Here is a 27,737-nt window from a genome sequence, read left to right as displayed (position 1 = left end):
CTATAAACTGAGGTTCACTGCTTCTGCACTTAGCTTGCCACCACTCAGACTGTGAATCATTGCAATCATATTGGAGTGTTTGTTCAATTCTTCCTTCTGCAGTTTTACAAGCGCTTCTTTTTCTTCCAAGCGTCCTTCCAACTGGGATTTTTGAACTTCCAGAGAAGACGCCTGCAGAAACAAACAAAATGTTAGGATTTCCTCCATTATCAACCAAAAAGCATACGCAATACAGTGAAAGCTGAGTGGCCTGGTGGTGAATTTAAGCAAGTAATTAAAAAGCTGATTTAAAATTACAAGCTTGTTTCAGAAATCTCTCACAGCTCTACATTTGGTGCACACGAATAATTACAGCTACTGCCACACTTCAAAACGTTAGATACCATGGGAAGGCGCCAACCTCCATGTTATCATTGCCCTATTTAGGCAGCAGAAGCATTCACAGTTAAGCCATCCACATTTCATTTCAAACCCCACACCAGCAAATATTTACTGGGAACAAGGGAAATATTTGCTGCATACTAGATAATATTGCCTGGAGAGATTAGGCTTTGCTTTTGCTTCCAGGGAATGGAAACAGAGCAAACGTGTCTGCCAGACTGCACCCCTTGCATTTCCTGATCAGTTTGCATGTGAAGTGAATTTCTGCCTTGTGAGTTTACAGGGAGCGTTACCTACAGGCAGGGATATATAGGGTGTACTGAAGTTTTGGAGATGTAGGGGGTTTTTTTTTGTTTGTTTTTTAAACATTACCTTTTTAACTTGGTATAGCCAAACTGGTCTCTGTTTTGAAAAGAGACACTATTTTTCTTAGAGATAAAAGTATTTTATTAATGCCTCATATAGCCTCATCAGAACCTGAGCCTGACTTCTTTTCTCTTAAATTCAAGCTCAGCTACTCAAAACTCAAAAGCTACACAATTAAAGCTGACAGAATCTATTCTTGTCCACTACACAGACTGCTCCTGTTTCTTTAGCTTCTTTAGCACTGAAATATTGACTTACAAACTCAGTACATAGGTATCTAAAATTCCAGTCTCTAGAATGCAGGTGCAAATAATTCTTACCTTGATACTCAGTTCTTTCCTTGCTTGCTCCGTTTTACTTAATTCCTTTCTAAGAATATCTATAGTTTGTTCCATATCTGTGTTTTCTTTCTGCTGATCTTTCAGTTTCTCTTCCAGAACTTTTGTTTTCTGCTGCAAGGCTTAAGAAAACGAACACATTAAAAGATGAGTTGCCAAACTCAGAAAAGAGATACTGTATTGCCTGGGAAACAAGTTTTTGTATTTTTAATTTTTTTTTTCCAAAGGCTTCTAATAATTGAATTACTAAGTAGTGCCACCTAGTGCTAAATTTTAGTGGTTGCTTCCAGTCATTTGCGGAAGAGTTAAACTCTTATAATTTGCAGTTCCTACAGAAAATGGACGTGCTGTAAAAAGATCCTGAAGGACAGATGATGCTGTGCAGAGATTCGGTGAAGTTCATATAGCCTGGGAAATCGAGTTTATGTATCCTTTCTAAAAAATAAAAATCTGTATTTGTTTCATTCGACTGTTAAATTAGGTATCCCTGGCTAACGTCAAGATTTAGAAGTTACTAAGTAAGATACCGCTGCTTATCTAGAGCCCATAATAACAACAACTAGTTAATCTAGTTAGTTCTCTAGGTTAAGTGACCTTTAAGTAAGTGACCTACTCGCTATTTTGCCATCTCTCTCGTGTAGTTGCTGCTGTAATTCTTTTCTGTGCTCTTCGGTTTCTACCAACTGTGCAGCAGTCCTAAAATTTCAGAGAAAGAAATCAAAGTGAGATATGCCGCCATTCCTCTGTCCTAAGAAGCTACAGTGACTTTTGTATTGTATCATTTCCAACTGCTCTCAGGAGCTTCCAATCGAACAGATGAATTTGCAGGCTGTGAGCACACAGAGATTTATTTCCCATCCCCCAACCAGTCATTTCCCTTCTCTGATCATGGAGACACTGTAGAAACCACTGAAAAGGTTCATACCTGGAGCTTAAACACAGGAAGCTGTTGCTTTTGATTACAGCCACAATGCATTCAAAACACCATGAGAGAACTGAAATGGCCATTCAACCAGAGTCAAAATTCACTGCCACTAGTGATTTAAGGGTGCTGGGGTTTTAAGCTCTTGGTACACCCCTGAACTGACAACAGCATTAGTGAAACCCGTTTCAGGTATTACCCATGCAAGCACATCTATGCATAAAGACTTTCCAATACCATTCTGAACATCTTCCAGATTGTCACACACGACACAGCAGAAACGATTATTGTGTAAGATACTGCCACTGCCCACACACAGGCCTGCTCCAGTCTTCACTAGTTAGGGTAACATTTAGTTCCCACAGTCATTTAATATACAGGTACTGTCATCTACCAGCATTATAGCTGTAACCCGAGCACTTCATACTCCGTGAAGCTAATCTTTTTCCATTACTAGCTAGCCTAATTTCTAAGGCATATTCTATCTGCCACTTGCCTTGCCTAGATGGCATCTGCTGTCACTCTTGTTTATCCACTTCTTATCTACCAGTTTCCTAAGCTGCAGCCTCTAGCAAGAGAGGGGGGAGTGTATTTCCATGGTCTCCATTTCATTTGTGGCAGTTCAAGAATATAATAACTGCTTCCCCATCCTGCCTTTAAAAATGGGCAGCTTTTGTTGGAGTATCTGCCCAATCACATCGAGCTGCATGTTGCATCAGTGAAAGTAAGTGTCCAAATTTATTCAGTAGCAAACTAACTATCAGTATGAAATTTTCTTCCATTTGAATCAGAACTCAAGGCAGTGATTTGGACTGCTCTGATTACCGAAAAGGCAAGAGCCTGGAAGGATGAAGTGAACTTTGCAAGTAAAACCAAGAACAGCATTTTATTTCTAAACAATACAAGGCCTGCCTATGAAAATATTTTAAAGATATCTTCTGCAAAATTAAGTATTAAATAAAATTTCTTAAAGAACAACCTTATTGCCTTAGTTACATTGGTGAAAGGTACATCAGACCTCTATTTTAAGACATCAAAAAGGAAAAAAATATTAGTTGTCAAGAAGACATAAGTAATGGTAGTTTTATGGTTGAAGAATGATGTTTTTAACCACAGACAGAATACCATTTCTCATATAACCTTAAAATATATTAGTTTAGTAGGGTTTTTTGTTGCTTGCCTTCCCTTCCCCCCCGCTCCCTGCCCAATCAGATAATATTACAGAAAAACCTTGCAGGCTAAAAGAATACATGAAAATCTTTGAGTGATAACAGCATTTAAGGATTCAACAACAGCCAAAAAAATACCTCCCCATCCCCCCAAGAACTGGGTTATCTTCATTGCTCTCTTTGATTCCTACTGTCACTGGAATCTCCAGGTATACCTCCCCACCCCCCAACCAATACAGAAGCAAAGTAAACGCCCAAAGTCACTACTACTGATTTTTATCTAACACACATATAAAGCAACCCTGAAGCGTCCTTTGCTTCCTTTAACTCCGCTTCTCAGATGTTACTTAAAGCATAATTGAAAAATTGAGACTAAAGTGCTATTTAGTTTTACTGTTTAAGTCAGTCTTTTTAAAGCAAATTAAACTCACCTGTCTTTCTGCTGCTTGAGTGATTCATTTAATTTCTTCATTGTTTCCATTTGTTTATTTAGTGAATTGCATGTAATCTGTAGATCTTTATATTGTTTTTCAGTTGTTTCATACCTACAAATTAATTAGGAGGTTATGTTTGAAGAGTATAAGGGCTTTTGAAGAGCTTTTACTTTAATTGATTGTCAAATAAAAATACTTTACATCATCTGTGCAAGCTAAAAGCAAGGTGTTTTTTTTGGGGGGGTGGGGTTTGGTTGGGGATTTTTTGGTGCTAGTTTGTTGTTTGTTTTGCTTTTTTAAATGAACATACTTGGAAGAAAAAAACGCCAAACAACCACCACCAAGGCAAGCTTCAGTGGATCCCTTATATACCCTTAACTATTAAGGATCAAGAAGCAACCTTCCTCCAGTAGAAAGCTTTTAGGAACTGACAAAACATACAGAAGCCTTTAAAAATTTGAATACAAAACACTGTTACAAATTGACTATTTGCGCTCATCTTTTCAGGAACCCTTTGAGTCAGTCTATGACCTCCAGCTGTGTCGTGATACCAAAAACTGAACATACTGAAGACAGTGCAATGTGCATTTAATACAAGTTTATGAGCCAGACCTCACACTCAAAGCAAATGTTTTCTTACCATAAGGAAAATTCTCTCCCCTGATGTCAGTTATCTGATTGATTTTAAGGAACAGTATATTTAAAGTGTGTAGATTGTTCAGAAAGCAAGTTTTTGCTTTATAAACACATTGTAAGGATCAGAAAGCTATTTTATTCTTACTGTGGAGAATTTATAACTGATAGATACTAGACAGAGGCTGTTTTATTACACATAAATTAGTCAAATACATGTTCACAGAGTGTATGGCTGCATACAATGCAAGAAAAAAAGGAGGCACTTCCACAGTGACCATAGTAGATACTTATTCAAGAAACCCCATAATGGACAAAATTTTTATACATTTTTCATCCATGACTCCCTTATTGGCAACAATACGCCTTAAAAGTTGTCCAATATAATGCCTGCTCCCATTATTAAGCAAGAAACTTGCTCTCAATTTTATCAGCTTCTTTGCCTTGCTGACACCTAGTGACGAGACCAGCTCATGTGAGCTGAAAAGCCAAAGCTGCTCTTTATTCTTCCAAAGCACACTCAGTTTTCATAAGTAGTTCCTATCTTTATGTATTTTTTGTCTCTCATGTGTCCCTTTTTTAGCTGCAGAGTCTAAAGAAATAATGCTTATAAATAATTTGGGATACACAAGGTGCCTCTTTCCTTCCTACCTCACTTTTGCCTAATTTCAGTCAAATTTGCTACAGTAGTGATCAAAGATGCAAGCTCCTACCTTATGCAGACATAATGTTATTGGCTGCTTCTCCAGACTATTTATAGTATGTCATCAAGACAGCGTATAAGATCAAAGAAAGAAGTACAGAGTATGGTACAATACGAATAGAAACTAAGCATTGCTAACTCCATTTCTTAGAGAAGAATGCTCCCTTTTATACAAAGTTCATGCTGTTTCCTGAACTGGACCATCAACATCTACAACTTCAGTTCTCACTCTATTTAACACATTAACTTCTTGAATAACTTAAGTTAACCTCATTGACAAGTACATAGAAGAAAAAAGGAATGAGTTTTTACACATAAAACCATGTTGCCCTTCTAACGTGCTTAGCCCAGTAAAAGGCTTCACCACTCTTTGAATATGAAGTATTTGCTTAGAGATCTTATGTGCCTTACCTCTGAAGAAGATCAACATAAGATTTTTTCAGTATTTCATGTTCTTCAGCAACTGTTTGTAATTTCTTGTTGTGTTGAAAGAGCTGTTCAATATCAGTCTGTGCTCTTTCAGATTCTATGTGCTGAGCTTTCAACAAATCATTAAGTTCTTCATTTTTTCGTTCTGCATCCTTCAACATTGCGGCAAGAGTCCTTGCCTTTGATTGGAAAGAGACCCCCCCACCAAAAAAAAAAGCCCACAATTACAAGCAATCCTGTTCCACAAGTCACCGTCTAGTAGGCATATTTAAGGTCATAGATCTAACATTAAAATGCTGTTAGCTACATTAAAACCAGGATTTCTCTCACCTAATATGAAGTACAAATTAATTTATTCACTGAATTCCTTTAGCTCCCTTTATAGAAGGGGCACAAACAGGAAACAGTTCTTCATATAGCAGCAAATCCTATACAGAATTCTAGTAAGTGGCTTCATTCATTTTCAAGATTACTACCACTAAATTAACACTAATGCTTACAAATGATAACGAGTACAGCAGGTTAGTTTCGTTGACTTCCTATAAAGGAAAGGACATTAACGAAAACTGTTCCAAAGAACAATCCAGAGGAAAACAGGATGGTTATGATGAAAGTTAAGATTGCACTAATTTGCAAGTATAGCTTACAGCTAAGCAGTACAGAGTTTCCACACATGCAATCACAGTTAAAGCTACCCAGGCAACGATTACTTAGCCCCACCTCAGAGTCCCAGGAGGAAGCTCCTGCTACTTACCTCGGACTCAGCCTGGGCTCTCTGACATCGGTACTGAGCCATCAGCCGGTCAGCCTGAGACAGTGCTAGTGCCTTTGCTTCCAAAAGGTCTTGCAGCCTAGTTTCCTTAGACTGGACACAGAAAGAACATTTCTCATTAACATTTTCTGAGCGTACAGACAACAACGCACCCAGACACATCAGGTTGTACTCACTGCTAATGCCGACAGCTTCTGCTCATAGACATCCATTATGTCAGATATCCTCGCGTCAGTGAACGGCTGCTCCATCTGTGGAAATGTTTTCCCATTACTGCTACTACAGTTTTTATTTACTTAGATAGGCAACATGTGCCTAAAGAGCTCAGTAGTTCTGCGAACTCTGCCTGTCCACTAGCTTTTTGAGTTCTTATTTTTTATACCTGAGACGGTCTGCTCAAATACGTCCTGACTCTTGTGGAAAGTCTGAGAATAATTGTACTCTTTAGGCTGAATAGGATTCATCTGCAGAAGACTATCAGTCCAGCACCATGAAAAGGTAACATTACCACTCTAAAATGGTTCCCCTTGGTCTAATCTTTGCTGGAGAACTAGCAGTCCCCTCATAGGGCACCAAATGTAATTTGCCCTAATATAAACAGCATGAAATGCACATGCTAAAAATCCTTGTTCATATTCCGTGGCTTTCTCAACATACAGATTATCAAAAAAATGATTCTATGATTCTAGGTTAGCCCACTGACTTGCTAGAGGAAATTCACTGTATATGGCACAAGTCTTAAGTGTTTATTAAAATATATGCCTGAGTCAAGAGAATGCTACTTGGAGACTTCAGGATATTTTTTCCTAGGCAGTGCTACTAGAACACCAGTTTTGAGGAGCTGTTCATATATGCTGATGCACGATCAAACACAAGTTATCCCAGCTGTTCACATAATGTACACCTACTGAAAAGCTACCATTTCTGCGCCATTTTGAACCATTATGTAAGAACTTTTGTGCATGTTAACAGTAGCCCCCACATAGATCCAGTTCTCAGCTCATTTTCCTGTCCCTAAACTAGGAAACAAGTATTTTCTTTTCCTGCTTGCAAACTTGTCACTTCTATGTCCTTTTAGATATTACTAGCATAAGAAAAGCTTACATAAGTTCCCTTTACTCTCTCTGTACAGTTAATACTATTAGAACTTTTTTCACACACATTTGAGCTTCACACAACATGCAGAACACGCACAGAGATGAAGTACTGGATATTTTAAGTGAATGGGTATATTGATTTTTACAGGCAAGTTCTAAGCAGAAGGTCTAAGAAAAGATTCACTCAACTTCTCTAAAAAATTGAAGCAGCTTTACTATCTGTCACGTTACTGGAAGCTGCCGCACTAGTGCTGTTTGGCACCTGTGGCTGTTTTGACTTACATTAATATATAGAGAGTAAAGCACCTACAGACCGTCACATGCAGTCCTGAAAAGGATGATCAATGTACTCTGCCACTGGGTGCTCCCAAAGTAAGACAATGAAGACTCACTTGACCTTTTTCACTATTATTCTAGCAGCTCACTTAGAACTAGTAGCTTGCAGAGTTTCATTCTTATCAGTTACAAAGAGAGGAGGGTTGCAAAGCTAAGGCTGGAGGCAATGACACTAACACAGATATCAAGCCATTATCAGGCACTTTCTGTTCATTTTCCCAATTTGCATACTGTTCTTTCAAGCCGAAAGAAAAACAGAAGCAGCAATCCATCACTGAGTCTAAAGCAGCTACAAAGCAGCCAACTGGCTTTGAACAGAAAAGAGGAAATATACTCAGTATCTGACAGAATGGCCCACAAAGCAATACACTGTACGTGATGCCTGTCTGAGTGTCACATTCACAACGCATGTTGCTGCAGAGGAAAGCAAAAACTTTCTTCTGAAGTAATAATAGTGCCTTTCCAAGAAAGCCACAAAAATCAAACTGCAAATGTTGAAGAGTAAGCTACAAGCAAGAAAATGTTCAGACGTGTATTTAGGCCTACAAGAGACGCACCATACACTTACAAAGCAGCGCATCAGCTCTATTTTATCACAGGCTATTTTTCAGGAAGCAGGGAGAGGAGGCTCCTTATACATGTGCCAGCAATTCTAGGCAGCTACGACTGTATCTGACACCTGCCTCCACACCTGACAGCTAGACGAGCGTGGGCAACCCCGCTGGAGAAAGGGATCTCAATAAGGAGCCCAGCTTCTGATGTAGCACAAAGAGTCATCATCGAATTCTCCTCGGGAGCTCAGTAAAAAGAGCACTTTCTAAATACACAGGAATCCAAACTGAACTCAACTGATACATATGCTACAGCCTCACACTTGGATTTTAATTTCTGTTCCCCCCAGTAAAAAAAGTGTCAAAAAATTAACAAGGGTATATAAATTCTACTAACCTCTAGTCCAGAATGAAGTTTTTGTATTAATTCCTGAATATTTGAAGTTGTGGATTCATCACTTGAAGGACCCGATGAAGGACACCTCAAAGTAACATTGGTCACAGGTGACTGCATTTGGATTCTTTTTGATTCGTGCCCCATTTCTTGTTGTCTGTAAGCATTATTTGCCACAATGCTTTCACCGAGCCTGTATAAACATACAGGCTGTTAATGAAACAACCTGCTACAAATATAATGGCAAGGACTGAAGATGAGAACAATTTCATAACACAATTAACTTCTCTGCTGGAAACCACTTACAGAACAGTCACATTTGCATTATCACACAACATTAAGATTTAGTATCAGACATGTGCCCTAACGGTCACGGATACAGAAAGTGCAAAAAACAATGAAAGCCTGTCATGGCTAACCTTTAGAAACAAATGCAGTATCTTGCCAGAAAGAGCATGGTGTTCAGCTCTTTTTGAGCAGAAGAGATCATCTGTCTCTTACTAGCCTGAAAAACAGGTTATTTCACATGTCATTATGCAGGTTAACTAGGCCAGTTTGTAAGTAGGAAGACTGAAAAGGTATTTAGTAAGAATTTTTATTAGGCATAAAAATGAGAAGATTGAATCATGAAAAGGCAGAGTGCTACCAACAAATCTTAGTTTTTCCTTGTCTGTGATGCTATTTCACAATACTATACAGAGTACAGCACATTTCATTTTGTAAGTTTTAACCAAAATTTAAGTATGCAGATAAAAATGCAATTGTTTAAAATTTGTATAGGGAAGAGAATATAAAAGCTTAGACAGAAGCAATTACAGTACCTATATTCCAGTGTCTGTATCTAACTTGTGGTTGGTATTTTCAAGGCAGCTAATGACATGTTCCAAATCAGAGAGAATTAGTCAAAAGAGGTAATTTTTGAGGCACCAGCCAAAAAAAAAAAAAAAAAAAAATCTTCTCTTCTTGATAAGTTTCTTAATAACTAAGTTACCCCAACCACTTCACTGAAGTGCTGTCTCAGCTGCTTCCCAAGTGAACAAAGCCTATTTTTAACTTGCATTTATAGACATAGTATTTAGCTATTCCATTGTACAACTTCAGGCATACTAGACTGTACAGATCGTTCATTCTTCCAGCCAGCCTATTTGTTACTTGCCATTATAAAAATATTTCCTATATCCACAAATCATGCAATCATACAATAGTCAAGGTTGAAAGGGACCTCTATGGATCATCCAGTTCAAATCTCCTGCTCTAAGCAGTTACCCAGGACGATGTGCAGTAGTTTTGACTATCTCAAAGGATGAAGACTTCACAACTTCTCCAGGCAACCTTTACCAGCATTTGACTCCCCTTACAGTAAGGGTTTTTTTCTTATATTTAAAGAAATTACAAAGTTTTTTTTCTTATATTTCAGTTTATGCCTACCTCCTCCTGTCAATGCATACCACTGAGAAGACTGTCTCCATCATCTTTATTCCTTTTACATTGGTAAGATTCCACCCCAAGCCTTCTCAAAACTAAACAATCCCAGCTTTCCGTGTCTCATCTTGTATGACACGTGCTTATCCCTTAAAGGCCCTTCACTAGACTCACTCTAGTATGTTTGTATCTCTTGCACTGGGGAGCCCAGACCTGGAGACACCATTCCAGACAGTCTCACCAGGGCTGAGCAGAGGGGAATATCACCTCCTTTGACCTGCCAACAATACTCCTTCTAATGCAGTACAGGGTGCTATTGATCAACTTCACCATTCTTGAAGACAGAAGCTACATTTGCTTTCTCCTAGTCCTCAGGAACCTCTCCCAAGCACCATGACTTTTCAAAGATAATCTGGGGTGGCCTTGCAAAGATATCAGCCAACTCCCTAAGCATGCAAGGGTACCTCGTGTCAGGTCTCATGGACTTCTGTAGGTCCAGTTTGTTTAAATGTTCTATAACCTGAACCTCTGCCACCCAAGGTAAGTCTTCCTTCCTCTAGACTTCCTCATTGCTCTGAGGGACCTAGGATTCCCAAAGGAAAATCATACCAGTGAAGATCAAGGTGAACAAGGCATTAAGTATGTCAACCTTTTCCATGTCCTTTGTCACCAGGTCCCCTGCCCCACTCAGAAAGGCACACATTTTTCACAGTCTGTCTTTGCTGCTGAGGTACTGGTAGAAGTCTTTGTTTCCCTTCACATCTTCAACTCCAGATGAGCTCTGGCTTTTCTGACCCTATCTCTATATACTTGAACACTTCCTCTATATTCCTCTCAAGTCCTTCCTTTTTATATTTGAATTTGTCAGGAGCTCCTTGCAGGTCTTCTGCCACGTTTGTTTGATTTTCTGTTCATTGGGATGGGACATACCATTAAAGCCTTGAAGAAAATAATCCTTTAGGGAGGAGGGGTGAAGGGAAATGGGCAGGAGAAAAAAAAAAAAAAAACACAACCCAAACAACAAAACAAAACTCAACCAACCAGCTCTTCTTGACCCCTCTTCTCCCCAGGGCTGTATCCCATAGGATTCTTCCTAGTAGACCATGAAAGAGGCCAAGATCTGCTCCCTTGAAGTCCAGGGTTGTGATCCTACTTTTTGCCTTGTTCCCTCCTCTCAGGAACTTGAGCATCACCATCTCATGGTCACTGCAACCAAGGATGTCACTGACCTTCACATCCACAAACAGTTCTTCCTTGTTTGTAAGTAATCAGGTCCAGCAGGATGTCTCCTATCATCAGCTCTTCAATTCTCTGTGTTAGAGAGTGGTCATCAACATGCTCCAGAAACCTCCTGGATTGCTTGTGCCCTCTTCAGCAGCTATCAAGGCTGTCTCCTACAAGGACCACAGCCTGGGAACGTGAGGCTTCTTACAGTTGCCCAAAGGCTTCATCAACTACTTTGTTGTGATCTGGCAGTTCAGTCTGCAGCAGATGGCCACTAGAACATTGCCCCTTTTGGTCTGCCTCCTAATCCTAACTCAAGCTCTCAGCTGGTTTATCTGTCCCAAGGCAGGGTTCCATGCATTCCTTCTGCTCTCTCATAAAAAAGGGCAACTCCCCTTCCTCACCTTTCTGGATTATCCTTCCTAGAGGATCTTGCATCCACCCATTGCCACACTCCAGTCATAGGAGCCATCCTACCACAGCTCTGTGATTCCACAGCCCTGTGACTGCATGCAGACTTCCAGTTTCTCCTATTTCTTCCCAATGCTGTGTGCACTATTTTGCAGGCACTTCCAAGAGGCACGCCACCTCACTGATTTCCTGGGAAGAGCATGAAGGCTTTTCCCCTACAATACAGTCCTGTAGGCAATCTCATTTACGTGCATGTTGGGGTGACCCAGCTTTAGTTCTATTGTGTTGCTTGTAAGGTTCCTCCTGTTCATATAAACTCAAGCTGTTTGATTTCCAACCCAGTCTACCACTTCCTCACTTGACTGTTGATAATCTTTCCCCCTCCCTTGTTGCTTTTATTTTAAAGGTCTCCTCATAAGGATGACCAGTCCTTGACCCTCAGTCTTTGGTCACGGAAACCAAACCAAAACTGTTTCCAACACTGGTTGCACAACCAATTGCTGACCTACAGAATTTGTCCACTTCTCCTCAAAGCCTTCTCCTCTCCCTGGCAGAAGTGAGGGAAACATCACCTGTGCCTCAACGGCTTCCAGCCATTGCCATCACAGAGGTCTCCATTTCCCAGCCCAATAGGGATAGAGTCTGTCTGCCTCTCCTTTGGTACATCTGGGGTCTCAGGCACTTGAAACTACAAGGCCTTAAAGAAGGATCTGGTCAAGCTCTTCCTTATCTCTGGTAATGAGGCTGCTGACCTCCCACAGCTCCTTTACTTGGCACCATGGAACCTCAGCAACAGCACACCTCCGGCAGGCTAGAAGACCACCTCCTACTGGCCCAGCCTTCGTAAGTGGTCCTAAGCACTCCCTGCAGCCTGAGACTTCTGGAGCTACATACCTCTTCTGAAACTTTATTTGGGCTGGCACTTCAGCTTTCAAAATTTATTTTGTACCTGTTTTGATGGTTTTACAGACATTCCTCTACTTAAACAACAGGCTGGTGCCCTCCCCCTGCCATATTCCTCTTCTGAAGTCTACAGCTAACTAGACATATTGTTATATAGTACTACTTGGTAATAAAGACACTGATGTTTTCAGGGTGAACACAGTTTTAGACTCTTATTACCATGTTCTTATCGCTGATCTATTTTTGGGTTACGATAGAAAAGAGCATGATTCCCTAGGGTGTGGGGAGGGGTTTTCTTTTTTTTTTTTTTTTTTAAAGTTCCTATAAATGCCACTATCTTCACAAGCTTTCTCAAAAACAACTAAAAAACACAATGAGACAAATTATCATGATTTTGTTATGTCATCTTCCTTTACTCCCTCCACACCTCCAAACTGTAATTCAGCCATTGTTCCAAGATAAGCTAGTTATGTTATAAGTCTTTCAATCAAGAAAAGCAGCTCAAATGCCAAAAAGGCATCTGATCTGGAAGTGCTTTCAAACAATTCCCATTTTAGTTCTTAAAAAGCTCTGCTAACAAAAAGGGAAAAAGTTTCAGATTGTTTTTCTAGGTTGCAAAGACCATGATACAATTTAAGATAGTTTTTTCTTATTTTATTACATCTACAGAAATAAGGACTCCATCAAATAGAGTTTCTCAATATTTTTTCCCTATTTAAGCCAACTGAACTGCCATCTGCCTGTATCTTATCCTGTTCTGTTCTTCCTTGGAAGTTATGCAAAAGGGTAAGCAAAGCTTTAGGAACTGAAGAGTGACATGTCTAACAAAGTTCAGTAGAGAGAGAAATCTGACAGCCAGAATATTAGATGCACTCCAAGTAGAAAGTTCCAAGCACAGACTTCAGACAAATGAATCCTGAGGGACAGAACTATGCTCTCTAGGATCTGATGTTAACTGAGTATCATCAGCATTTGAACTACTTCCTCTGGCCTCTAAGATCACTACTGTCGCTTAACCACAGATAAAAAGAAACAAGATAATCTTTCTAAAATTTCTGTCTCTGATGAACTGAAAGCAATATGCCAAGAAACACGAATATCACTAAGCCCATAAAAATGTCAAATCCTACTGGACTATCACAAAAATAAACTTACACTACAGCAGGAAAATCTGGTAAGGGTGCAGCCTCAAACAGTATTCTAAGTCCCACTTGGACTTGCTCTCTATGGTCTGATGTTAAAGCAAATGTCAAAGGTGTAATCAAGCGTTGATCCTAAAAAAGAAACTACTTTGGTCAAAAAGAGATATGACAGTCAACAATAACAAAAAAAACCCCAAACCACCCAGACAATATAAAGGCCCATGAGCACAGAAATGTTTTACTCAAAACTTAAGCTACCTTCTTAAATTTCACTCTCCTAAGTTTCTGAGGTTGAAGTCAACGGAAGAGAAGTGATTTTAAACCAAAACACTTTGGTTTACTGCTTTTAAACCAAAACACTCCCATTAAAGCCAACAGAGCAGGTAAGGAGACTACTTAATTCCTTCAGGATTTCAAGGGCCTGATTTCCATCATAAAGAGTCACAAACTCAATTTTTATAAGGATTTCCTGCTGACTGTGAAACTCTCATTGCTACCTATTAAATTACACAATTCCTGTTCTTGACATAAATACGTCCAAACCAGCATAAAGCGTTTACTGCTGGATTACTTTTCCATCTACAAAGTAAATTGTTAAGGTACCATCTGACCAATAGTTACCAGAAACTGTTTTGACTATGCAAAGTCACAAATTAGATGTACATATTTAACAGTAACCAACCCCACAAATAATTATATGGTTGTGATAACTTTTTCTCGTTTGCTACCTTTAAACTGCAGTCATAATACAGTCTTAAAAGGATGCTTCAGCTGCCTGGTAAGAATTGATTTCACGTGCATTACTGAAATAAGAGCAGTTTGCTTTTACTCCATTTATTTTAGAAGAATTACCAATGAAACAATCTTTATGAATTGTGCCCAGGGGAATATATTTTCCTAGAAGTTTTACCACTTCAGAGATAAGCATGCAGAACATTCAGAACTGGAACTACTGCAATGCAGTGACACTTTCCTTCACAGATACGTTTCATAAGACACTTTAAAATATCATACCTGTAAAATTTTGTAGAAGCTGACCTCCATACCAGGTACATCCTGCTTCAGTCTGCTCATAAGATCAAGTGTTTTCAAAATAATATCAGCAGCAAGTTTGCTTTTAAAACATACAAATAGAAAAGCAAAGTGGGTGGAAAAAAAATGCAGAGCTAGATTTATCAAGTCAGCACCAATAAATAAATTCGGTCAATCAAAAAAAAAATCTTCATAAAGAAATTAAATGTCTAGCAAGGCAACAATGCCAACACCAAAAGAGATCATTGAGTTCCTTGGACATACTGCTGAGCTTCTCCAGCATACCAAGGACGGCAACAGTGAAGACCAAAAAAAAAAAAACACTTTCAGGTTGAAAGTGAGGAGTGTTTAGTCGTAGGTCCAATTATATTTCAGTGGGTTTTGGCCATATAACTCTTCATTATATTGACATTCAGGTTAATGACACTGAGCTGTAGGAATGTACATTCCATTTTCAGTGCAATAATTCCCTCCCATACTGATGTGTGATATTTTTGAACTCTGGTTGCATAAAATGAAAAATTAGGTACCATAAGTCGTTATGGTAAGCTTCAACCTGGATAAGCTTAAGCTACTGCATGAGGTTTAAGATCACTGTTCCACATAAGTGGATCTCCAGCTCATGCTGAAAACAGTTTCTGAATGTTTAAGTTAGGTTTGACTTACCGAACTGACCAGCAACATTACTTCCTATTGCCACAAAAATACTGAGTTGATCTACATGCACTTAAATGGTACTTTCAGCTACAATATACTCTCCACTGGAACAATATCACAACTTTCACACAAGTCTTGCTAAATTAGATTTTAGATAAATTTGTGTGCTCACCACATTTTAGAGTCCACTACTTTTGTCCCAAAACCAGTATCAATCCCACTATAGGTAAACTGGTGTTCTATTAGAGACATGCATTGGCTGGCAGTCAGTACCTTCGAGGCCTGCATTTTCAGTATGTCATCTCTACAGAGCAGTACACTGAGTTAAGAATAAACTTAATATACCTGTGCTTAGGTATTGGCACCAAAATGCAACATTTTCTAATAATAAGGGACACCAAAGTTAGTATATCAAAGCAAAAGAGCCTCCAAAGACACTTTTAAGACCCAACTACATAAACCACTTAAGTCATGCTTAACTCACAAGCCAAGTAAGCTTCACTCTTCAATTAAAAAACCACACTTACTTGGAAAACAGACAGCTAAGGGAAAACAAAATAAAATGAGTGGCATAAAGAAAGCTGATGAACAAAAGGCTGTGAACAATCGGTCCCTAATACTAGTTATCTCGGAGTGAACTAGCAAAGATACTTCTTCACAGAACTCAGCTTAGATGCAGGACTACGTCCTGCAGTCATGTCCTCCTTACTGCATGACACTGTGGACATGAAGAACCTCAAGAGGAATGTAAAACTGCATCATTCCACATTATTTTTCCTTGTTTCACCGATCTAAATTTGTATCATATTTGGCTGGGAGCTGCACTTGACTTAGCTAGGCAAAAATACTACACTGATCAAGAAGATGGCCACCCAAACTGCCCTTGCAATTTCAATAAAACCCACTCATCTTCGGTTTTGATCTGCAAAGTGCTTCTATAACTGTTGAATAATCACCACATTTTATCCTGCAGCTCTGTATTACAAAATAATTTCACAGCAACTAGAAAGCTACCTAAGGTCTTTCAAGATGACAGTCTTAAGTAAAATTAGGGCAGTTATTGTCATAAAAAGCTATTAAAGTGGCCCAAGATAGACATTTCTTTTAAGAGCACAGATCATTGTGGAGGAATAATAAATTAACTGCCAATAAGCACTTAAAAAGGATATTCCTCAGGACGTTAAGAGCCTTGACCATTCTTTCACATTTTTTCTTCACTAATAGCTCATCCACAATCTGTTCCAGCATCTGAAGATGATCAAGAAGAACAGGCAGCAAGAGATCCACAAAGTGTTGGGCTGAGGCACTGTTCCCACTATTAATAACATCCTGTAATAAAGAAGTTTCATCTTATGTCAATATTTAAAACTACAGAACAAGCAAGCCAAAGCCTACTCTACCCTTTCCTCCTTCTAGTCTTCCCAGCCTCTTGCTATTTCGGGTTTAAGACTGTTGATCAGTATCATACCAGAGGAGGAAGTTTAACAAAGAGCACAGAAATAGAAGAAACTGAGTCACTTCTACAAGTCCTAGAAAGCAATTCTTTGATAGCTTTGTATCTACCTCATGACTTCATGAGCAGCCATGTCTTCCACTCAACTTTCAACACAGACATATTTCTAAAATACAGCATGTCTTTAAAAGAGAAGTTGGTTTACAAAGTATGGAATCCTAGAACAGGAAGAATTAGCTCAGGTACATTTTTACATGCTATTTTTCTAGTAAAATGCTAATAGTTGCTTAAAAATCAATTAAATATATAGCTGCTAAGAAGTTCTTTAAACTCAATTATCAGTCTTGGTACCTCAAAAACCTCTTTGAATAGTTGCAATGCTAGAACTGAACAGTCTTCAGAGCCTTCCAATGGTTGGTTTGACAAGTGTACCAATGCAACAGATGGTTCAAAAGTCTTTGAGCGAGTCACAAATCTGGTATTTCCAGAGACCGGCAAGCCAGATGGTTCCAGTATTGCCTGCCGCAGGGTATGACGCAGTTCTGTCACAGAACAGAAGGCAAGCAGCAGCTCTAAGATCTGTGTGAAGTGAATGAGAGTTCAAATGCTTTTAAATCAAGTACTTACACAGAAATTGCAACACTCATAGCACAAGTCTAGAGTTCTATACAACTCCCTTCAGCACTTTAAAGTCTTCTGAAGAACAGTTTTCTTTCCTTAACGCCAAGTCAGTGGCAGAAACACAGTTCATTAGATTGGTGAAGGCTTGTGACAGTGTATTGCTTCCCCTTCCTTTTTTAAAAAGCATGACTGCTGGCTGGTAATCTAATAAGCAGTAGAAACGCACATAGGCTCAGAATGAAGAAAGCTATGGAAGGGAAAATATTCTGAGACATGAATGAACGCACATGTACATACTCAGAGACAAAGAGGAAAGCACCCTGGAAAGCTCCTTGTCAATGTCTTTCTAAATAAAACCAATGAACAACAACCACAAATCACATACACAGAAACACTGGCATTTGTTATTTACTATGATGTGGAACACATTAACAAAAAAAAGCTTAAGATTTGTTGCACTGATGTTTTTAGCCCAAGTATTTTCACAACATTTCATATTTTAGCCTTTAGAAACAGATAGCAAATGTTTCATTTACTTAAGGCGGTAGCAAGACAAAGTTGAATGCAACAGTTAACTGCTTAACCAAATGTGGCATCAGTTTATTCAACTAAGAGAGAACTTATTCCTCAGTCTTTGAAATTAGCATCGTGGTTCCCTGATCATCAGTTCAAAGTCTGAGTAGTATCAACTCAAGTTTTAGCCAGCGAAGTGGGGTACGCTGCATTTCTGGTAGATCCCAAAATTCATTAGCCAAAGCACAAAAGATGTTTATGTTGGCTTTTTCCCTTTACGTCTGTTGCCCGAAAGCAGACACACAATCTGGCAAAAAAAAGCCCCAACCATTACAAATTCAACTTTACAAGTCTTTTGAATAACTAGAAAATATAAGCTTGGGGAATACCATAGGTCACTTAAACATCCTAAAGTCAATGCATTTCATTATCAACCCTTGTACACAAGGAACCTACTTATGACTACAAAAGTGGAACTAGATTAGGAGTTGTACCCTCTTAGTCTTAAACAAAACGAAAAAGTATAAATACCTTAGATGATGAATCGGGATCCCTTCCATGAAGAAGATCCAATACTTGACCAAGGCATGAGGCAAAGTGCTCGTATCTACAGTGCACATAGAGGAGGGGAAAAATAATAAAAAATTGAAGTGTCACACTCAGACAGTTATTCCAAGTGATGAATGAAAGTGTTCTATTCTCCTTCTTTCCCCCAAACACTTCAAGTACAGCAATAGTCTTGATAACGTAATTTCTATTTAAAACAGACTAAGCTTTAAAAACATTCCAAGAACGAAAGCAAATTCCTTAAAATAATCCAAGATTTCCCAGCTATTTTTACTACTAGATTTGGATTGAAATTCAGCAACTAAATTCTGCTGGCTGAATTTGCAGAACCACTAGTCAAGCTCTCCACAGAACTAGTCTGTACCGCCCTCCAGTAGAATTATTACAACTTCAACCATACTATTCCACTTCAAGATAACATAGGCCTATAAAAGTCAACATCCCTACTCATCAAGTTGTCTGACTACCTACACTGTCCAGAAAAAGAACTGGAATATTAAATATTCCATAAGTGACAATGAAAAAACAGATTTTGATTGACACTTCTGTGTGAAACTAGTAAAACAAGAAACATTTAGTTTCAGGTACAGCAGTTAAAATCAACTAGTAGCATTCAAAAAGGCATCTAGAGATTTATTTTTTTTCCCTAACATTTGGTTCAGAATACAAATAGCATACAGCAAAGAAACTGAAAAAGAGCTTAGGAAAAATATCCTGTACTTTTAGGAACTGCAGTCATACCTGCTAAGATAATCTGCAACTTTGGGGTTCTTCAGAAGATCCATAAGTAGATCAACAGAGTATTTTCTTGTTAGAGTACCGTCTCCATTTACAACAATGTTGAATATTAACTGAAATGTCTGATGGATATTTCGAGCGTGAAAGAGCTGAAAGGAAGAAGAAAGTTATGCATGGGCACATATTTACTTTGCTTATTAAAACTAGCTGGAAGTAGGATTTTATTTGGTCAGTGTGATAAAACTATTAGTTTTATCTACAACTTAAGAACAGAACAGACTTCAAAGTACCACTTACTTTTTCTCCTACTTCTTCATTTAAAGTAAGGCTTGATAATACTGAAAGTGCAAATACAACCATAGTCAAACTACTATGGGCCAGGAAACTTATTAAGGTGCGATAGAAACTCTTCACATTATTCTAGAACAAAAAGGAGAAACACAGGCATTAAAAACTTTATTCTGTTTTACCAAAACACCAAACTGACAGACTGTACATATTTATAAATAAGCCATGCAAATCAGGAATAATAATACAAAAAATATTAGAATGATAAAAGCTTTCTAGGAAATCTATTTTAGGGTTCTACTGCACAATACTGGTGTTGATGTCAATGACTAAATTCTCTGTTGAACTTGTAAGAGGAAAAATTAAAAAAACCAACCCAGACAAGGAAGAAATTACATCATTATTTTAAAGAAATATGAGAAAGTAATTTTGCTACAGTCTCCAATGGAAAATAACCACCGAGAATTGATCCCTACCTCTACCTCTACTCAGTGATCAGACCTGACAACAGTTCCTTTTTTCCCCCCCCCGCTCCCTGTGTCTCTTCCAAGGTAAACAGTATAACGTTCACTGCCACGTAGATGAATTTGTATTTCTGAATTAAAAAAATAAGTTATGTTTGCATGGATTTACGAAGAGACAGGAACCGAGTAGCCCAGATATGGATGTGTATTTGAGGATTTAAGGGCCCTGACCCGTCATGGAGATCAGTAGTATTTTATTGATTTATCTTTTAAAAGGCAAATCTCACTCTAGGCCAAAGTTAATGCAGCTTACCAAAAATCCAACTACAGTCTTTATATGTTAACAACATTTCGTTTTTCTAAGGAAGAGTGCTTAAATTTTAAACTCACTTTGCAGAGAACAGGTGCAGAAACTGCATACATAACACAAGCTAGTGCAACAATACAGCAATACAGAGAAGGAAAAAAGAACACCCAACTTCCTGTTCTACTGGCTATTTTCTCCAACGTGGGAGAAACCACCAAGTCTGCAGAACAAGCAGGCCTGGGCTCTCATTGCCGCAAAAAAGTGCATAAGAAACATTAATGTAATTCCCCAGAGTCAAGTAAATCTCTTTTGCCCCCAAGCCAGAGAATCATGCCACAAAACCAAAACTCTTACCAAAGATTTTATCTGAGTTTGAATAGATAAGTTGTGACGACAGAGATTTGCCAGGAGTCCTAAACACGGTATTGTTAACTCATCTTCAGCGGATTGACTTAAAAGAAAAGTCCAGAAGTTTAAACAAAGGTGTTTTTATTAAAGCATGCAGAAATTAATTACAAGAAATTATAGGGGGTGGGAAGGTGGGGGGCAGGCAGGGTGGTTGGCAGACTCAAATTCCCCCCCCCCTTTTTCTTTTGTTTAGACACTGTTCCATCAAGTAAAGCAAAATTCAGATTGCAATCCCTACAGCATGGGCAGTTTTTAATGGCACATATCTGAAAAAAGAAGAAGAGATCAGTGCTATCAAGCACAACTAAAAGCAGGTGCTTTTAACAGTCATTAGACCTCTTACAAGGACACTTGCACACAATTTGTATTAATCTAACAAGTCTGCTCCTAATAACAAGCACGAATTATCTCTTAACTTTTTTCTTTGTTAGCTTCCTGTTCCCGGGGTTCTGGGGGTGTAGGCTAAGAGGCCACTTAATATTAAGGCACCTAAAGTCTCACAATCACTGTATTTGACAATCTATACAACATGGTTTTCAAAGAAAAATTCCACAGCTCACTCTGGAGACCAGGCTAGCGCAGTATGCTGATGGCCTTCGTAAAGTTTAGAAACTCAGCTAGATATTTCCCGTAAGAAAAGACAGAGTACACACTTACACATGATGCATTAGAAATGAAATTAATTCATCGATGTTGGCACCAGCACAAAAGACTGGAACATTGTAGGTTAGCCTCTGCAGCAACTGAATACTCTGAGGAAACAAAAAGCTATTCACACGTCTTTCCTATAGCATCTCACTGAAGAATGTTACAAGTTAAAACTGAAAGGACAAATAACAAGACACCACAACTTAATCCATTTTCAGACTCTAATATTAACGTAACAATTACACGAGCTGCTGCAAGCACAATGAGTAACATCCTACCACACTGATGTGCTTATTAAATGCCCAAACAGATGAATAAGGCTTTATTTTGACAGAGGAGTTACCTTTTCAGCCCATCCAGTTCTCCACTTTGCCTAGTCAGCAAGTTCTCCATTCTGTCAGTGAGAAAGGGGCTTTGTCCTAGTGAAAGATCTAGAAGTTTCACCAAAATTCAAGGAGTGCTTTGCAGCCTCTTGCGGAAAGCATGTTTATAGGAAAACAGGTTTGCTGTGATGACTGCCAACAGATCTAATGGTTGTGAAGTCTTTCATGCAGCACCCTTTCAGCCCGTAACCGAGTTGAGATGAATTTAATATACTCAAATGGGACAAAAACCACAGCATAGGATAGCAGCTGAAACAAAATCTCACCATGTAAACACATGCTTAAAAGTCTTATAACTGGATCTACTTGATGATTACAAAATCTCTCCCACTGACTGGCAAATCACCTGGATCCCTAAGTCTTCTGGTACTTCTAGTGCTTTGAGAAATAAACTGTGAGAAAAGTGTTCTTGACTGGATGCTTGACTCATTTTCCACAGATCAAGAGCAACAGAACTGCTAGCAAATTCTTTCTTGGTTTTCCCTCTCCAGAAGAGAGATGTGACCACAGGTGGCCAGCAAGTACTTGCTGTGAACTCAAGAGGCACATATGAGAAAACCTGTGCAGATTTAAAAAAAAAAGTTTTGCCCAACTTTACTGTTCAATGTACAGAAAGAACAGGTTAAATTGGTGAAGTCAAACGGTGAGATAAGTGCTCACAAAAAAAAAAAAAATTAATGATGTCTGCGCTTGGCTCTTAAAAAGTAAGCTTCCATTAGCACAGCCCCCTTGAATGCACTGGCATTCAATGAGAATTGGCAGTCATGGCTTTCTTTTCACTCCTTCACAACAACCTGTTGAAGTCTCGATTAAAAAACAATCTCCAGGCTTTTGTTATGAACATTAGGAGAAATTACTAAAGACCTCGCCCCAAGCTCTCAAGCAACAATTTCTTGAAATAATTTCAAAATCAGGGTTTTTTTGTTTGGTTTTTCTTTTTTAAATTAGAGCAGGTGAGAAGCACAAGCAAGATTAAAGAGATAATACAAGAACTCTACGCAGTGTTAAAATTCTCTCATCCTAACCTCACTCAGCAAATAAAATACACAGCTAAGATCAACTTTCCCTCAACACATTATTTCATATAAGAGGTCTTAAAGAGTTATTATATGCATACAGTATAATGTATATGTAACAGTAGCCAAATATTATTAAATATTAGTTCCTGTTACCTGTAATAAGACTGGGTCACTGAGATTAGTAGAACTTCGATGAACTACTCCCGCCAGCACGCTGGTCAGATTGTAGGTATCCTGAAGAGCTTCTCTAGTCTCACTGTCTAAAGCTAGAATTTAAGAATTATTAACAAAACAACCCTATCTAAAAGCAAAAGCAACCAATCTAAGCAGAAGCCAAAGTCTTTGACCAGTTTTTCACATACGTTTCACAAATAACTACAAATAAATCACAGCTCCTACGCATTTGCATTTCCACCTTACTTCTGAACTTACAGTTAATTGAAACACTAATACTTTTCCTTAAGATGCTGGACGCTAAAGGAATGACCTACTGCCTACCTGCAAAGTTGCAGTTCTATTTGAGATCTTGCACTAATGCTTTAAAAGCTTAAAATCAATTATCTCAGTTTCTTGCTTCATGCTGTGGTGGGCAAGTAGACTAAAACTGATACCTTGATAGGGTTATCCAGCAATAGTTAACTAAAAAAAGCCACTTCTGCTTAGGCAGTCCTGGAAAAGATGCAGGAAACAAGGATGGCAGGTAAAACAACAGATCAGTTGGAGGAGGACTAATTCTTAAAATTTTCCAGACCTTATGGGTTAGAAAAGATAGTTAAGAACCCCAGCAACAAATACAATTTTACAGCAATTGTTTCAAAAACCTAGAAGGAAGCTCGAAGAGGCTAAAATCTCCAAGAATCAGAGAAGACAAATAAGGGGTCATCATAAAGGACTTGAATTTTGAATAACTACTCATACAACTAAGGGGTATTTTTCCTTGTATATGCAACCTACATATGTAGGTTATAGTGAGCACGGAGCTCCCTAGACAATGAAGTCCCACTTCTATGAAGCAGAGCAGGGGGGAAATTAAAAAATTAGCACCTCAAGAAACAAGTAAGAGCCAGTAGAAACTATTTTTAAATTGGGAAACAACGTACACAGGCCCAGGCCATGAGAGCTCAAACTGCCATGCCCAGCCAACACTCCAATGGGAGAAGTAAACTGAGGTGATGACAGTTGTTGATGTAACACAGCTTCTCCCTGTCTTTGCATCTCCTAGGCAGATTTCTTTATTAAAAAAGGTAGCTCCAAAAATTAAGGACAAGAGAACAATTCCTTGCCCTACCCAGTGAGGAAACAAATTCTGACAAGCATGATCATTGCCATTTCACAGTGATGACATCAAATCTGCTTCTCATGGTGATTTAACATCTTATCCGGCCTTTTCTGTACAATCAGGTGGCTCAGCCAATGAAAAACATTTCATCTTTCACATCTTATGCTTTTTCCAAGAAGTTCATCACCGATGCCACAGAATCAGCACCTGTCTTGTCCCACCCTTTCCCAGAACAAAGATAAAAAGTCAGATGCAAACCTTACCTAGCTGTGATAGCAAAGTAACCACAGACAAGGTTAGAGATGGGTTTATATTAGCATCCTCAAGGAGTTCTACCAGGCAACTGAGACATTCACTTGGTAGAATCTGGTTTGAAGCAAATAACCGCGTAAGCTTCAGCCCAGAGATAACCTGGAGATGAAAGGAGAAAAACAGCCTTAATTACTCAACTGCAACAACAAAGTATTAACACAGAAGTCAAAGCACAGAGTTGTATTGAAAAGACTTTTCCCTATTTGACAAACTGAGAACGTAAGTGCCACTCTAACAGGACATTTATACTGACATTTGCTACAAAAAAAAAAAGTTTGAAAAAAACCCTGGTTTTCATTCCTGTTCCCTTTACTCTTGGAAAGTACAAAGTTTACATTAAGATCATTCATAACATATTTGGGCTTCTTTGATAGCATTATTTTTAACCTCATAGCTGTAGCAGAGCAACGCTTTATATATCTTCACACATTTGAACAGAATTAATTAACACCAGGTTACTCTTCCTAGATACGTTTTAGCATAGATAGGGTTTATTATGAAAGAACAACCAGATTGCTCAACACAAACATTTGGTAATAGCCTTCGGCTCAGCCCAACAGCCTGCTTTGTAGAGACGTGGACAGAAATCCAAAGGTGACACTCTGCAGGACGGGTAAGCGGTAACAGGTAGGGCTGCTTTGGGAGAACTCCATGTTTGAGGTGGAAAAATGGAACCTGAGTTCAGGGAAGCCTATATAAGAAGATGCTGAAAATGATGCACCTGCACATCAATACAGGTTGACATGGGTTACACTTGCATAATGGAGCAACATAATGTTGGTTCTGCATATCCCCTGTAAACTTCTTTACAATGGATACAGAGAAGAAAGCTAAGCTGAATACTCTTATATTAATGTTTTATCAATTAAAAAAATAAATAGGTGTTTGAAAAGGGTACCTTGCAGATTAAGCAATTCAGTCAATGTATCAGTACCACTGTACCAAACGTGCCCACCGCAAGGGTTGTACACAAGGATCTACCTGGAGGTCAGGGAAAGGGACAGGCCTACCCCTTACCAGCAAACTCCTTCGAAATTCGCAAACTGCAGATACCACAAAAAAAATCCCTAATTTTTTTTGTTGTTGGGGGGGGAAGTCCCTCACAAGGCACCTTCCATGCTTAGCCTATGTGCATATAAACACACTGCACACACCTGTAAATACACACGAACACCATAAAACTTTATAATAAAGGACATTATAACAGTCCGGGGGTATTGCTAAAAATGGAAACGTTTCTTCTGTCCGACATCCTCCCTCGGCCACCAGCTCCCCTGGCGACCGGTCACCGGGCGAGATTCCCCGGCTCGTAACTCCGCAGGCGCCGGCGTCTCGGAGCCAGCCGAGGCCCCGGCGCTCCGGAGCCCGCGCTGCGGCCGCCCAGGGCGGTAACGGCGGCGAGAAGCCAGCCGAGATCGGGCCTCAAGAAGAGCCACCCGTGCCCCAAGGGGACACGACCACCCACACACACACCCCCGGCCGCGCCGCCCCGCTCCCACCGCGGCCGGGTGGGCCCAGGATCGGCGCCGTTCTCACCTCCAGGCTACGCTGCAGGAGCGCCGCGTTGGGTGCTGTCTTGGCGGCTCGGTACTGCGTGGCTGCCAGGAGCAGGGACTTCATGCAGCCCAAGGCATCCATAGCGCCTCAGCGACCCCCTCAGACACAGGAGCAACAAACTCCACTCGTATTTCCCGCCGCCGCCATTTTGAAAGTAGCGTCCACTGAAGGGGAGCGGCCGCCGACCCCGCGGGGCATGACGGGAGGCGCCACCTCCGCCATCTTGCCCTGAGGGAGAGGGAAGCGGGGAGGAGCTTAGGTAGTGATCGGATGCTGTGGCTTGGGGCTGGCGGAGCTGGGTCAGCTGTCGCTTTATCCCCTGAGGGAGAAATCCGGGACATGTAGCTTCTTGGGTGGATGCCTCCGGTTTCAGGGCTCACGGACGGCCGACCGAGGCGATGCAGAGAGTTAGGGAATGAGGCTTTTCCTAAGAGGAGGTGCCGTAGGGTTGGGGCGTGCTGAGCCTTCCAGCCCCCACCTGTGGAAGGCAGCCTCAGGACTGGAGCTGCCGCAGGTTCCCCCCTGCGCCCACAGCCCTGCATTTCCTTGCTGCTACCTTTGCTGTCCCTCTGGGGTGGGGTTGAGCCCGGCCAGCAGCCAGGCGCCCCTCCTGCCCGTCGCTCTCTGCCCTCTCCCGCTGGAAAAGGAGGAAAGAGAGCAAAAAAGCCTCCCGGCCCAAGCTAACGCCGTGCGAACGCGGAAAGCCGACGCTGCCCGTGCAGTGCTGGCCCGGGTGCGGCCGAGGCGATGCCGAGAGGCAAACCTCCGCGGTCTGCGGAGGACTGCCCGCCGGCAAGAGCTGAGGGTGGGGATCGAACTGTGGGCCTTCCGTCCCGCGACCTGAGCGCTCCTCTTTCGGCTCTCCCCCTACAGGCTTCGCACCCGCGGGCGCGCCGCTTCCCGCAGCCCCCCGGCACCGGCCGCTGTGCACCCCGCTCTGCTCCCCCGCCGCACGGACGCTCTCGCCTTTCCTCCTCCATTTCCCCCGCTCTGCACAGGACCGCCACCCCCACACCAGCCCCGCCTTGCTCCTCCGCCTTCAGCTACCGCCGGGCAGGCAGGACTACCGCGGCCCCTCGACTTCCTCGCCTCTTCCCTGCCCGCTGCTTCCCCTCCGGCAAGCTTTTCCTCTGCTGCCAGAGCGGAATACCTGCTGCTGCTGCTGCCAGATGCCTACTCGGGGCCTCGGAGTGTCGTCAAAATGTCACAACTGGCCAGTGCCCACCCAGCAGAGAGGCTGGGATACAAAGGATAGCGTGACAGGAGTAATTCCTTCTTCCTTCATGGGCACGAGGTGGCCCGTTCCAGTTGGGGCACCCCGAATGTGCTTTTAATTTGGTTCTTATACTTTTCGAGCATTCAGGTACAACATGATTTGACCCCTCGCTGCTCAACGCGCACGCAGACGCACACACAAGTACCACTGTTTTGGGATGTTGAAAGGTAGATGCTAGTGTGTGAAGCTTTTGAACGTGGTCTTTTGAAACTCATGCACTGATTGTTTTCTAGTGTATCTGGCCTGCGAAGAAGGGTAAAAATGCGTATATTAACTTCATTTCTTACACTGTTATCAGAACACATGCATTTCTGTAAAGCACAGGTAAATATTGCAAATGTAATGTAAATTGAAATAATAATAAAAAAAATTCTTTTCATTCTGGTTCCTTGCTTCCTTTTTTAAATCCTTGATGCTTTGCACTCTGTACGTGCGCTAACCAACTATCAGGCAGGCTGCTGAATTCCGCAAATAGACACATCAGTCTATGCGCTTCTACAGAGCAAGGTGTGTGTGGGGGGTTCTCTCCAACAGTACCATTTCTTATGGACGCTACTTTCTTTTCAATTCATGATTTTTGGACACATA

At 40.4% G+C, this 27,737-nt stretch overlaps 1 protein-coding gene across 3 annotated transcripts; it reads right to left on the bottom strand.

Moving 5' to 3' along the window:
* On the bottom strand, positions 1 to 25,954 carry CIP2A (cellular inhibitor of PP2A). Of its 3 annotated transcripts, none has more exons than XM_086463502.1 (21): positions 25,853 to 25,954; positions 24,268 to 24,415; positions 22,879 to 22,991; positions 21,333 to 21,427; positions 20,622 to 20,718; positions 19,506 to 19,628; positions 19,212 to 19,357; positions 18,435 to 18,510; positions 17,110 to 17,348; positions 16,486 to 16,646; positions 15,489 to 15,630; positions 14,642 to 14,741; positions 13,641 to 13,759; positions 8,529 to 8,718; positions 6,324 to 6,398; positions 6,130 to 6,240; positions 5,358 to 5,554; positions 3,608 to 3,721; positions 1,699 to 1,781; positions 1,068 to 1,207; positions 1 to 171 (listed from the first exon to the last, which is right to left on the bottom strand). In XM_086463502.1, the coding sequence occupies exons 1-21, from the start codon at positions 25,952 to 25,954 to the stop codon at positions 1 to 3; spliced, it is 2,742 nt and encodes a 913-aa protein (XP_086319628.1). The 3 variants fall into 3 exon arrangements, with proteins under 3 accessions (XP_086319628.1, XP_086319636.1, XP_086319645.1); XM_086463510.1 differs by having other exon boundaries at positions 16,486 to 16,645; positions 17,121 to 17,348; XM_086463519.1 differs by lacking the exon at positions 3,608 to 3,721 and having other exon boundaries at positions 16,486 to 16,645; positions 17,121 to 17,348.
* Positions 25,955 to 27,737: the final 1,783 nt, after the last annotated feature.

This window comes from Leptosomus discolor, chromosome 1 (genome assembly GCF_034619465.1).
Source record: "Leptosomus discolor isolate bLepDis1 chromosome 1, bLepDis1.hap2, whole genome shotgun sequence".
Classification (NCBI taxonomy): Eukaryota; Metazoa; Chordata; class Aves; order Leptosomiformes; family Leptosomidae; genus Leptosomus; species Leptosomus discolor.
Note: the sequence above shows the minus strand (reverse complement) of the source record. Positions and strands in the feature narration are given on the sequence as shown.

Excerpts from the sequence above, each read along its gene's own strand:
- CIP2A (XM_086463502.1), bottom strand. The coding sequence starts at position 25,954 with ATGGATGCCTTGGGCTGCATGAAGTCCCTGCTCCTGGCAGCCACGCAG. Across the intron at positions 21,428-22,878 it reads GTGACCCAGTCTTATTACAG|AGTATTCAGTTGCTGCAGAG; the intron begins GTAACAGGAACT and ends TTGTTTCCTCAG. Across the intron at positions 13,760-14,641 it reads GCTTCTACAAAATTTTACAG|GATCAACGCTTGATTACACC; the intron begins GTATGATATTTT and ends TTTCTTTTTTAG.